This window comes from Aquila chrysaetos, chromosome 8 (assembly GCF_900496995.4).
Source record: "Aquila chrysaetos chrysaetos chromosome 8, bAquChr1.4, whole genome shotgun sequence".
Lineage (NCBI taxonomy): Eukaryota > Metazoa > Chordata > Aves > Accipitriformes > Accipitridae > Aquila > Aquila chrysaetos.
Genome location: NC_044011.1, coordinates 45,063,686 through 45,075,926, shown reverse-complemented (window position 1 = coordinate 45,075,926; position 12,241 = coordinate 45,063,686). Strand labels below are relative to the sequence as shown.

The 12,241-nt window shown below is 41.9% G+C and overlaps 1 protein-coding gene across 13 annotated transcripts in view; it reads left to right on the top strand.

Annotated features, from left to right (window-relative positions):
* The window catches only part of PRDM10 (PR/SET domain 10), a 46,143-nt gene that overhangs the window by 15,663 nt on the left and 18,239 nt on the right, over positions 1-12,241 (top strand). For 8 of the 13 annotated variants that reach the window (XM_030023575.2, XM_030023581.2, XM_041125485.1 and 5 more), the window contains 8 exons: positions 145-264; positions 1,272-1,479; positions 1,866-2,107; positions 3,220-3,423; positions 5,457-5,529; positions 6,183-6,300; positions 7,286-7,415; positions 9,563-9,790. In XM_030023575.2, coding sequence (XP_029879435.1) covers positions 145-264; positions 1,272-1,479; positions 1,866-2,107; positions 3,220-3,423; positions 5,457-5,529; positions 6,183-6,300; positions 7,286-7,415; positions 9,563-9,790 — 1,323 coding nt within the window. The remainder of the gene's footprint in view (positions 1-144; positions 265-1,271; positions 1,480-1,865; positions 2,108-3,219; positions 3,424-5,456; positions 5,530-6,182; positions 6,301-7,285; positions 7,416-9,562; positions 9,791-12,241) is intronic. The other 5 variants (XM_041125488.1, XM_041125487.1, XM_030023583.2 and 2 more) reach the window with 1 other exon arrangement.

Below are 12,241 nucleotides of genomic sequence, written 5' to 3'. Positions count from 1 at the left end.
AACCAAACCAACAAAAAAATCATTAAAATGTTGCAGTTTTTGACCTAGTGTAGGACTCCAGGGAGCATTGCATGCAGGGCACTGCCCGTATGTAAGTGACTGATGGAAATGACGCAGTGCTAAAATGAGTGCCTATAATTTTAGGTAACTGTGCTTTTGCCTGCTGCTGCTCAGAGCATGAATCCCACCAACCTGTCCGTGCTCGGCAACGTTGCCGAATCCCCCCAGCAAATGGCTCTGGAGCAGGGTCCACAAGCAGATAGAGTAAGTTGCCAGGCACCCTTTTCTTTTAAATGTACGAGTACACTGATTTCATTGCTCCATTGTCTCAGGTGATGAAACATGTCTGAGTGATATGGGAGGAGATGGGAGAAAGCTGTAGCACAGATCTGTACTGTCTTTCATAGTCTCACCATGGAATGTGTGGGGATTTTTCTAGGAGAGATAGTGTATTTAATATACAGAGAAACCTGTTCTACAGATTGTTCTGTCTTAGGCAGCCACCTTTAAAATACTCTTCTCAGCTTTGAAAAGCAAAGTTAACAGAAGGTGTAATGCTGATTGTCATGTAGGACCAACATCCACTGGGTCTCTTTGCCAGTCTTTTAAGATAGCTTTACTGCGTGTAGTATTTCTTGTTCTCTACCTGAGAAACCTGTGTGGATTGTGGAATATTCTGTGCAGTGCACTTCAATTATTTTTTTTGCTTTTTTTGTAGGGAAAGAAAGGGATAAACTTTAAAATTAGTGAAAGAATACAATGCCCTCAACTGTCTTCCACGTCCCATAGTTTATATCTAGTGTCTGTGTTATCTCATCCCATATTGATCTCTGTGTGTGTGCTCCGGGGATTGTGTGTGTTTGATTGCACGATAGGAGAGAAGAGATCATGTGCCAAAGTGCAGGATTCTCTCACTTGTACAGAAGTTAAAATACAAGCCTTAGGCTGTAGATAATTTCCACAGAGCCTGGACTTTTTCAGACTTTCTGTGAGGGTCCAGAACTTCTGATGCTTTCTTCTCCTGAGAAGTCAGTCTTTGACAGGGTAGAGCTAGGTAGTGACACGGAGCTGTCCTGAGTGAGGCTGTCAGCAGCAGCGATGCAAAACATCCCTCAGCAATTGTTTATCATGTCGCTTTACTTTCCCTTGTCCTTCTTTCCATTACCAAAGGAAGCAGAAAGGGTAGACTAGCAAGAACCTTCATTGCTCGTCTTTGTAACAGTGTTTTTCTTTGTGAATCAATTTTGATTGTTTGTGAATTCTCTCCTCAGGCATCATTACCGGTGCATAACCAGGTGTTACCTCCTATGGAGGCAGTGGATGGTTCTGACCCTTTAGCACCTTTGCAGAATCAAATGGGAAGGATGGAAGCAAAAGAGGAAGATGATGACGATGAAGATGAGGATGAAGATGGGGAAGACACTGACATGGATGAATGGGATCCGGATCCACCTCGACCCTTTGATCCCAATGATTTGTGTAAGCGTATGAAGTAGTACGTAGTAGTATGTAGAAAAAGCCCTCCCTTTTTCTTTCACCTCCATCAGCCCTCTAGTAAATGGAGCCAAAACCGATTCAGATTTTAGCAGTAATAAGTAAACCCCTTTATACCCAGAAATGTAGACACATATTGAGCTGCCTTACTGAAAAGACAAGGTTGTGTCTTAGGTGGAGTCTCTGAGCTGCTTTGTTCTTCATTTTGCGGGAGGCTGCCCTCCCTAATGTTTTAAAATGTAGACAGACTATTGGAATAAATGTTCCCACAGCTGAGCCAAAGATGTTTAGAGGGAGATAAGGCTGTCTTTTCTGAGCTGGTGCGTGAGTGTCTGCCTGACAGTCATGTCCTCTCTGACTTTGTGTTGTAGGGTGTGAAGAGTGTAATAATGCACATCCCTCTGTGTGTCCAAAACACGGACCTTTGCATCCGATCCCAAACCGGCCTGTGCTGACCAGGGCAAGAGCCAGCCTGCCCCTGGTGCTCTATATAGACAGGTTTTTGGGAGGTGTGTTCTCCAAAAGGCGTATCCCAAAACGCACACAGTTTGGACCTGTGGAAGGACCCCTGGTTAGACAAACTGAACTCAAAGACTGCTATATCCATTTGAAGGTAAGGGTGTGCATGCGAGAGAAGAAGAGGGATCAATTTGAGCTTAAGCTTTGATTTTCATGAGTTTGTTGCTCTGCCTTGATCAGTTACTTCACTGGAGGTGTTCTTGTGTTACTTCCATCTCTGAATGTAACTCAGAAGTACCCAGATTGCTTTGGCTTGAAATCTTCTGTTATTCAGGGAGACACAATAGTCGTCATGAATATTAAGGCATTATGGTGTTACGATATATAGGATGCATAGCGTGGAATGCTGTGAATCGCTGTCATGTGGGCTGAAGCAGCATCTGGACATATAAATAGCAGCCCTATCTGAGGATGGTTTGCAGCCATTGTTTTGTGTCATGCTGTAACTTAAGTTAAAAATATTTTTCTTCCCCTTTCCTTCCTCTCCCTCACAAGATGGAGGGGAGAGGAGAGATTTTTCTCCCCTTCCTCATGCCAAGACATTGGCGGGAGGTATAATGGGTTTGACTGACTTTTATCCATTTATTTACTGGTTTCATTATAGGAATTGGTTCTTATTTGCTGGAGATTAGGTTGACAGTCTTAGGAGCACTGGTCTCTGATGGTCAGTGTCTGACAAGGAAGTTGTTACCGCAGGCAGATTCAGTAACCCAACAGAAGTTCAGCTAAAGAAGTGCTGCTCCCAGCTTGAGGCAGTGTCATGAGTCAAGAAATGAAAGGAGAAGTGAGTCTGCCAGTTAGAAACATCTGACAACTGATGCCTTATAGCCTACTGAAGCTACAGCTTCTCGTGCCTCATAGCCACATGTAAAGTACTGTGCCTGACCCTTTTAATGAATGCTTCTTGCTCTAGAAAGCCATGGAAGGGTCCATCGTGTCTCCCTAGTTAAATCTCTACCTGTTTTTAAGTATTTTTCAAAGTGCTGCCTGTTTCTGGCTCCCTGTTAGCAAAGAGAGGAAAGTTAGCTATGCCTTCATTGCTTTCCTAATATAAAAGTTGCATGGGCACAGTGGTTTGTTTGTTTGTTTGTTTTTATTTTGTTTTGTTTGCTTTTGGTTTTGTTGTTTGTTTTTTTTTAGAAGCTCAGATTCTTTTGAACCTGCTGCCAGGCAGTTACAGTCACATGTAATTGGATTTTGCTACAGGTTTCTCTTGATAAGGGTGACAGAAAAGACAGAGATTTGCAAGAGGACCTGTGGTTTGAACTTTCTAGCGAGGCTCTTTGTAACTGGATGATGTTTGTGCGTCCTGCTCAAAACCATCTGGAGCAGAACCTGGTAGCGTATCAGTACGGCCACCATATTTATTACACAACCATTAAAAACGTGGAGCCCAAGCAGGAACTCAAGGTATGGCATTGCTCATGTTTTGTGACTCTCTTTTCTGCTGATGAAATCAAGTCATAGAGTTGCTACATAATAAATGCATCTCCGAGTACCAGAAATGATTGCTGTAAATAGCTTTAGGGCTTTTTTCTCTGATAAAGCACATGATGGCCTGAATCAAATGTCACTGAAGTCAGTAAGTAGTTAGCCACCGACTTAGGGATTTTAAATGAGCTTTGGCTCAGCTATAAAATGAGGAAGTTTAAAATAAAAGTATGTAAATGATTTGTCTGTCACTGTCATGCTTTACACTGCATATATTTTGCTGATGCAATCTAATTTTTATTGCAGCAGTCTTATTCTTTTTAGTTCTGGATGCCCTTTCCAGTTAGTCCTGTGTGCCCTTGACTTGTTTTCTGGTGCCTTAAGCGAATATGGTCTCTCACTTTACCTGGCTTTCCTGGAACTTTTGAAACTTTGCATGTGGAAAATGATAAAGGATATTGTGACTTCCCTGTGAGTTACTTTTTGTTCCCTCTAAAAATGTATTGATTACTTTGAGCTCAAAGCAGCGTGGCTGGCTGTGAGATGGCCTTCGTTTTCAACATCTTTTGGGGAACTAGGGGTAACCAAAAAACTTTGATATCAGGAAATTTTTCTTCTTCAAATCTCTTCTTGCACATAAATTTCATCAATTTAACAAAAAAACAGTTTTAAACACACTTAGCCAAACCAGGGCAAAAGCCTGCTTATACACTTGTTGCTGATTTTTAAGGGTAGGATTCTTTTTGGTTTCTCTGAAAACAGTCCTTAATTTGTTTAGGCTGAATCACTAGAAACCGTGTTAATCCATTTTAAGTGTATCCAAACATAATTTTCTCAACAGTTTTTAAATCAATTTGTAATCAGACTTTAATTAAATCTGTACAGACCTGCTTGTAGAAGCACCATTTTTCTTGCTTTATGTGTTAGTAGTGTCTTTTGGGGTAAAATTGGTTTGATAATTGAAAGCGAATTACCTAGGCTCTGTAAGGTGTTTTCCTCCCCAAGTGGATGTAAGGCATTCATACAAATTTTGTCCAAAGATTGAAGTATGAGGATCAGTCAGTTAAAGCTGAGAACTTCTGTATTGCATGACAGGTTAGTAGGGTCGGAGCTCCAGGCTTTCTTCTTTGTCCAGCTAGTGAGATTCCTGCAAAGCAACACGCACCTGCTAGTGAGTCTTTGAAGGAGTTAGAAATGCCACTCACTACTGCTGTGAAAATGCCTGCGGCCCACTACAAGTTTAAACTTGTCCAGATTTTTCATGCTGAAAATCTGTCCGTGCCTTCTTTAAGAAATCTCCTCTGGAATTGAACCTTTTTAATCAAACAGTAAGATAAAATGAAAAATGGTGCAATAATTCTCGGCTAAATGTGATCATCTGATTTTAGGCTCTAATAAACTTTGTCTTTCTGCCTTCTGTGGTTCTCTCTGCTGAAGGCTTCCTAAATTCCTTGTATATATAACGAAAGTGGGTCCACCATGCTGCAGCCTGGCAGATTGTTGTTTTGGGAAGCAGGACCATATTGCTTTGATCCTTCAGAAGTTCAGAAACATTTTTAAATGAGTGTCTGTGGACAGTGCTGCCTATTCTCTATGTAAAGAGAGCAGGAAAGAAATGGGAAATCCCCCGAGTTAACAACTTTTCCATTCCTCTTGGTACAACAAGTAACAGTACTCTGCTGATATCCATCCTTTACAATCTTACAGTCGGGTCTAAAGAGATTAATCTTACTTCCTTTAGAGCTACTGCTAGCCATGTGTGAGACTAACATTCATATTGGGAGGCTATACCTGAAAATTAAATGGATATGCTTTCTGAGCAAAGCTCTCTTTTATTCCTCAGTGGGAGCATATTGATCTCAACAGTCTTTATTATTGAGGATGAAAGGAGCAATAAGAGTTAGTGGTTGAGGCAAGTGAAGTAAATGTATTGCTTAAAAACCATTTTCAAATGAATTCCCTTTAGTTCTGGTTCCATCTTAGTGGTCTGTTATCTTGTATTCCTTCTGCAGGTGTGGTATGCTGCCTCTTACGCAGAGTTTGTGAACCAGAAGATCCACGACATATCTGAGGAGGAAAGGAAGGGTAACTTAGGCTCTTCTGCTCTCAGTTTTTTGCAGTGTGGTGGCTGGGTGTTGTACTTCTTAGTTTCAAGTATACGGCCTGTATTGTGCTCCCAAATTTCTGCTAGGTTAAGAAAAGTTAAACCAGATCTAGACTGTATTATTGGGACTTATTTCTACTAACTCATCTCCTGCTAATATTACAATAATTTAGCCTTTTGCCTCATTTTCTGGGAAGCATTAGGTTGCTGCTGGAAAGAGGTATGTTTCTGTACTTGATGTCTTATGTTGAGTGTGTTAGAAACCACCGTGCTACTGCTTTAGATTGAGAAATTTCTCTTGACCTCCCCTAACTTATGCCAGAGGCACAATCCTGTAGGTGCTCTTCCATGCAACGGTAAATTTCAAAATCTTCCTGAATTTTAAGCAGTGTTTATAGTCCATGTGAACTGTCCCCAGCGACCTTTTTGTCTTTCCATGATGAGCTGTAGTCATGCCACAGTGCAGAGGGGATAAAAGCAAAGCTAAATAGAGCAGTGCTGAGTATTCTGCAGTCTGTCTAACCTTCAGGGGAGAAATATGGCCCACAGAGGACAGAAAGGCTTGGGAAAAAAAATGAGGCATTTAATTGGTGGTGACCGAAATGCTGTTATTGACGTTTCCAATTGAACATAGTTCTCAGAGAGCAAGAGAAGAACTGGCCATGTTATGAGTGCAATCGTCGTTTCATGAGCTCAGAGCAACTCCAGCAGCACCTCAACTCTCACGATGAGAAACTGGACTTCTTCAGCAGGTACTGAAAGCTTTAGCTTTGTCTGGATATCACTATGGTGCTTCCCCAAACTTGCAGAAAGGAGGGTCTTTGCCCTACAGATCTTACTGAGCAACTTGGGTACCCATGAGAGAACGTCTCAGCACCAGAAGGTAAGAATATGGCATCAGGAAACAGATTGGTGTAAGAGACTTTGCGAAAGAAGTAGCTTGAGGGGAATAAATACCCCATTGAAACTGGTGAGGTTTTTTTGGTTTGCTTTTGGTTTTTTGCCAATGACTTAAAAAATTGCAGTATTTCACTACCACAATATTGAAATACTGGTGCTTCTCAGATGTATGCAGATCTAGAGCTTGGAGAACAAGACTTCTAGTGCTTTGGCTTCTTGTTGGGCTGTCAAGATATTTTATCCTGACCTATTAAAAGCTGAATCTACAAACATCTATCAGAGAGCAGAAAACATTGGTGCTTTCTTTTTCCTGAAACTTAGCAAGTGGCTGCATTTTGGGGTTTTTTGGGGGGGTTTGCTTTTTTTTTTTTTTGACACAGAAAATTGTTGCCTTCAGTTTACTGCCTGACATCAATGGCTAAGTGCCTTTTTTGGGGGGGATGTTATGGCTTCAGGTTTTAAACTGGTTTCCTTGTGCACTTGTTCCATCTAGCTGAAAATGCTTTCCAGCACACCATACACTGGGCTGTTGGAAGTAGAAGAGTTGCCATGGCAGAGGACTTGCTAGGAGCCAGTAGTCTTCTCAGTCCCACAATTACTGAAATAAATTTTAATGTGTTCTGGACTTTGATTTCTCATAAAGCACAAAATAGATACCAGCCAGTACCCTATTTTTCTGCTGCCAGAATTTCTTCAGGTTTTATTATTTACTGCAGGCCATTGTTACTGAGTTGAATGGGTGAATAGTGATGCTGAGAAAAAAATGCATAAAACCAGTGGAGATTCCAAATCCATCTTTTTTTTTGTCTCTAACCTGGAGCACTATGTATTCTGCAGAGCCAGAGGCCGAGGTCGTGGGCGAGGAAAGAGGAGGTTTGGACCAGGCAGACGCCCGGGGCGCCCTCCCAAATTCATGCGTATGGAAGTAACCAGTGAAAATGGCGAAAAGTGTGAAGAAGGGACGCAGGTATATTTTTTTTTTTTTGTGGATGGAGAGGAGGAAAAAAAAAAAATCACGTGGGATGTAAACTCTTGACTAAAAGAATTCGGGGCATCAGTGCAAACTGAGGGTGTGCTTTGGACTTATACCCAAGTAATTCTTGGTTTTCTAGCTGTGATTCTCTGCCAGGGGAGCTTGCTACTTTCCTTCTATAAAAACTGTAAAATCACTTGCATTTCTACAGCAACTTTAATCCCAAAGCACTTAGCAGTGAGATAGGTTATTGCGGCAGTTTAGCAGCATCACAAAAGTAATTTAGACAGTAAAACTGTAATGGGAATTTAGGTTCGTATTCGTCCTTTCTGGAACGTGAGGTCAGAGTCTGCTTTTATAACTGTTGCTGGTAGAATTAAATCAGTTTGAGCTATGATTCTTTATGATGTTTTAATATTAACAAAAGGGCTTCGTGTAGGCACACTTATTGCAGAATGTTCTTTTGCTTGTGGCTGTTGGTTATATTCTGTAGGGACCTAATATGATGCTTTTAAGTAAAATGCTAAATTCTCTTTGCTGACCGTGCTTAGGTTACCACCAAGTCCTTTTATGAAAGGTGTCAGAAGGGATCAGTGGCTCTGTTTTATGACTTAGCTGAAAGCTGATATCTTGAGTGGTAATTCTCCTCTGGCATCTCACTGGATCATGGTTCAGTGCTGACTCAGGGGGAGGAATGTATACGTTGCCTATGAATGCCTGCCGCTCGTTTTCTGAGCACGCAGAATGGCCCTAAATGTTGCGTTACGTGTAGACAGTTGCGAGATCACCCTCTTTGCAAGCTGACATGATGCAAGCCAGCTCCATTTAGACAAGTAAGCATAATGCTGTTCCCAAACTCTTAGCTCTGGAGAGACAGGGCTTGCTGGGCGCAGTCCCATGCTAATGTATCTGAATGGCCTCTGGACTGGAGGTGGCTCACATCCTGCCAGCTTGGAGCATGGCCCAGAGCTAGCTCACGTGTGTCTATACAGTCAAGCAGGGCCATGGTTATGTCCCAAGCCTTTGGAGGCCTGCCCACCTCACTAATGACTAGGCACAAGTTCATTTGCCTGAGAACTTGAGACTCAGGATGCTGTGAGCACAGTTTAGTGTCGGCAAGTGTGGAAACTTGCCACCTAGACCAGGACTGGACATTTGGCTGGTATATTGCTCTACTAAGTGTCTCTATCTGGTAAGCATTCACGGTTTATAAGAGCTGCACTCCTTCTGGCACCTCCCTGTTTTTCATCTCCCACACCTGCTTTTGCGCTGTGACAGTACCAGCCTTGAGTTGATATACTTTTGGCGCTCTGTTTCCTAGCTTGTGCTTTTAAGTTTCCTTAGTTGCATTAAGTGATGTCGAGTAAGGATCTATGTTTTTTCTCTTGTAATACGAGAGGATTCCATCCCAGAGGAGTTACTGGAATTTATATGGAAAGAATGTAGATTTTTGGCATATGCTTCCTGCTCCCAACACCCTCCCTGTTCTTTTATCCTAATGCAAAAAAGGAGGAAAACAGCTTTGTGTGATAAATGTAAGTGATGTATGCAGCTGGGTGGATGAGAGTGTGCAGAGCTTGGAAACTGGATAGCAAAACACACAGTGCACAGTATAATCATCTCATTTGTCACTCTCCAGTTCAGCACTCTAGCTAGTTCGTTAGAAAGGAGAAGACGCTGCATAACAATGCATGATAATGCTTCAAAGTGACAACAATTTCAATGAGATGGAAATTCTCTGCTTTCCCTGGTCTGTGCCACTGAATTTGGTCATAAAATTTTTCACAGGTCAGCCTACGCCATCTTTGGTTAAAGCGGTAATAGTCATGAGTGCAGAAGAACTCGCTTGGCTATTAACAGCTGGGTCATTTTGATTGTCTGTGTCCGATCAGACAATATGATGGCCGAGAGAGTTGCCTCCCTGCAGCACTTCTTCCCTGGCGCTCTGAATGTTGTTGCTGTAGGTGGAGGTGATCTGCTGAGAGTATCAATGGAACACAGTAGGAAAGAGTTAGCGTAGACACATTTTGTTTATAGCTTGTGATTAAATATGTAGAAATCTTGTTGTCTGCTGAGTATTATCAAAGCATTTTTCAGTGGGTGGGGGGAATAATCACTGGTTGTATGATTTGCGATTTCAGGACTTGCTGCATTTTTCCAGCAAGGGGCAGTTTGATGAGGCCGGACAAGCCACACTGAATGGGTTGGAGCAGCAGGAACAGACTCCAGTGCCATCAGAGACGCAGTCGGCACTGGAGCAGCAGTCAGAAAACCACCCGCTACAAATCCAGCCGCAGCATGATGAGAGCACGGTGCCTACGCAGAGCACCATGACAGCAGATGACATGAGACGAGCGAAGCGTATCAGGGTAAGCAAAGAGGACGGTGGATCATGTCTTCTCTCACCCAGAGAACGCTGGGCCTGCCTGCCAGGACCAGCTGGTCTCTTCCACTGTCATATCCATTTCCGAATCCTGAATAAAGCATCTCATTCCTAGCAATTTTCTTTGCACTGAGGGGAGGACAAATCTCATGTAAAGAACTAGTATCTCACGAGATGCTAGTGAGAACTGGTCACCAATTGGAGCGGATTCAATTCCAGCACAGTAATTCTTTCATAGAAACCCAGTCCATCCAAGCTGGCAAGCAGGAGTGCTTCAAACAGCCAGCTGAATCATGGTACCGTGGCACAGACTAATGACTTGTTCACAGCACCATCTGTGTCTCTCAGAACTCTTTTCTTGCAAATAGTTGCCAAAGAGGAACCATGATCTCAGTTTAGATCCACTTAGTTGGTGATGATGATGATATTTAGTGATAAAATCCTTTCTTGGGGTAGAAAAACCTGCCTGTCTTTGTGAGATTAAAATCTGTGCTAAGAGCTTTGTGTACCGACAGCAAACGCTTTGAGCCTGAGCTTTGTGTCAACTGGGTGAGCTGTTTTTTCTCTACTATGTGTGGGAGGGAAATGATTCAAGCAAATAATCCTTCAAGCCGTGTAACTGTGAGATTGGTTTATTTAGCCTAGAATCTTTTTCTTTTTCTTCCATGTGTAAAATTTTGATTACAGAAAGGAACAGCTGCAATGGGGGTAAGACTTCATTTTTAGGGGATGAGAAAGGATTAGAAAAGAGTTGACTAACTGTATAGGAAGATGTCGAGCCAAATTTTGCTTTCAGTTTATAGCAATATATATGCGAGACCAGTGGTGGTGTTACCCCATAAAGGCAGCGGTGTATCTTGAAGAAAGAATTTGGCTCAGGCACATTAAGACTGCAGAATTCTTAACCATACAAAATGCTTGTGTTCTCTGAATGACAAGTTACTACCAGTAATTTGATTTTTGTATGTTAAAAGCTTGAGGGATTTTTACTGAATGTATTGAAGGATGGATAACAAAGACAGATGCTGAGTTTTTGACAGTAAAGAGCGTGGGTATTTACTGCTTATGATATGCCACAACTTCCTCAGTAGAAAGTTGAGGCCTGGGTGTGATGGGAAGAGAAAGTGTTGCCTGTTTCCCTGAACTTTTGAACCCAAGATATGAACTTAACATCTTCTTAAACAGTAAATGTGGGAAGAAAGGGACAGAAATTCTGTTACTTCTTTGTCTTGTGGCTTAGCTTTTGTTCCCTGGAAGTTCATCACAAATGGATGATGAACTAAGAGGAGTGCAGTGGTGGTTTAGTCCTCGGTGACATGTTTGTCTCTCCATATCTCCCTAACTTCCCATACGTCTGGCAGCTCATGTTTGGCAGAGTTCTGGAGAGGTTTCAAGATAGGGGCACTGGCAGAATGGCAGATGTATGGTTGCATAGCACCTTTTCATATTGCGTCAGACTGCGAGCAATGAGAACTTGAGATAAGAGTAGTACACTAGTAAGCATTATTTTAAGCACTGAAAAATCACAGCAAGCTCTAGCATCCTATGAGCACTCATTCAATTCAACTATTCACAGCACATTTTTACAGTAACATGCACATAATATTACAAGCAAGCAAACATTTGGTTTTAAGATCTGTAAAGAACTTAAGATCTGTAGCAGTACATTGTTCACTTCCAAAGAACAGGTAGAAAGCCTTGACTCCTGATTATGATCTGGAGACCTGTGTAGCTGTAGTTCTTCCTTATTACTCATGTAGGATTTAATTTTCAAAAACAATAATTCTTTGTGAATTGCTTCAACTTTTCGAAGGTTTAGGGCAGTGATGCTCTGAGAGTGCTTTAATTCTAGCTGGAAGCGCTAATCTCTGGTGCCCCGGGGTTTAAGTCCCGATAGGATCAGTTCATTTTTCAGCCTCTGCTTTAGAGCCTGTGGAGTTTCCTTGGAGATCAGACCTTAATTATGACAGTCACCTCCTTAGCATTGAAAAGAGATACACCCATCCTTCAAGATACTCTTGTAACAAATTAGAGGAACATTGTGGTCCGTAGCCAAAATGAGTATTTGTTTTTAATTCAGTTCTGGGCAGCGTCCAGAGTGTCTGTGGGCTGATCCCAAAAACATCTGCATTTCCAAATTGCTTTTTTTTTTTTTTTTTTTTTACACATACAGACCTGACCCTAAAATGTCCTTTGTGTAGGTGACTGCTTTACTCTGAGGAAGCAAATGGCAGGGATAGGGATATGATTTGGAAAGCACAGTCTCTTCCTTCATGCTGAAAGGAATGCAACCAGTTGTATTAACGAAGAGTACAAACAGTAAGATGAGGTTTAAAAAAAGTCCCTACTCCTTAACTTTTTCACTCTTCTAATCCTTGCCCTGTTGTCAGCCTGCCCTAAGTTATCCCTTCTGTTAAAAGCATTTCATTCTCACTGT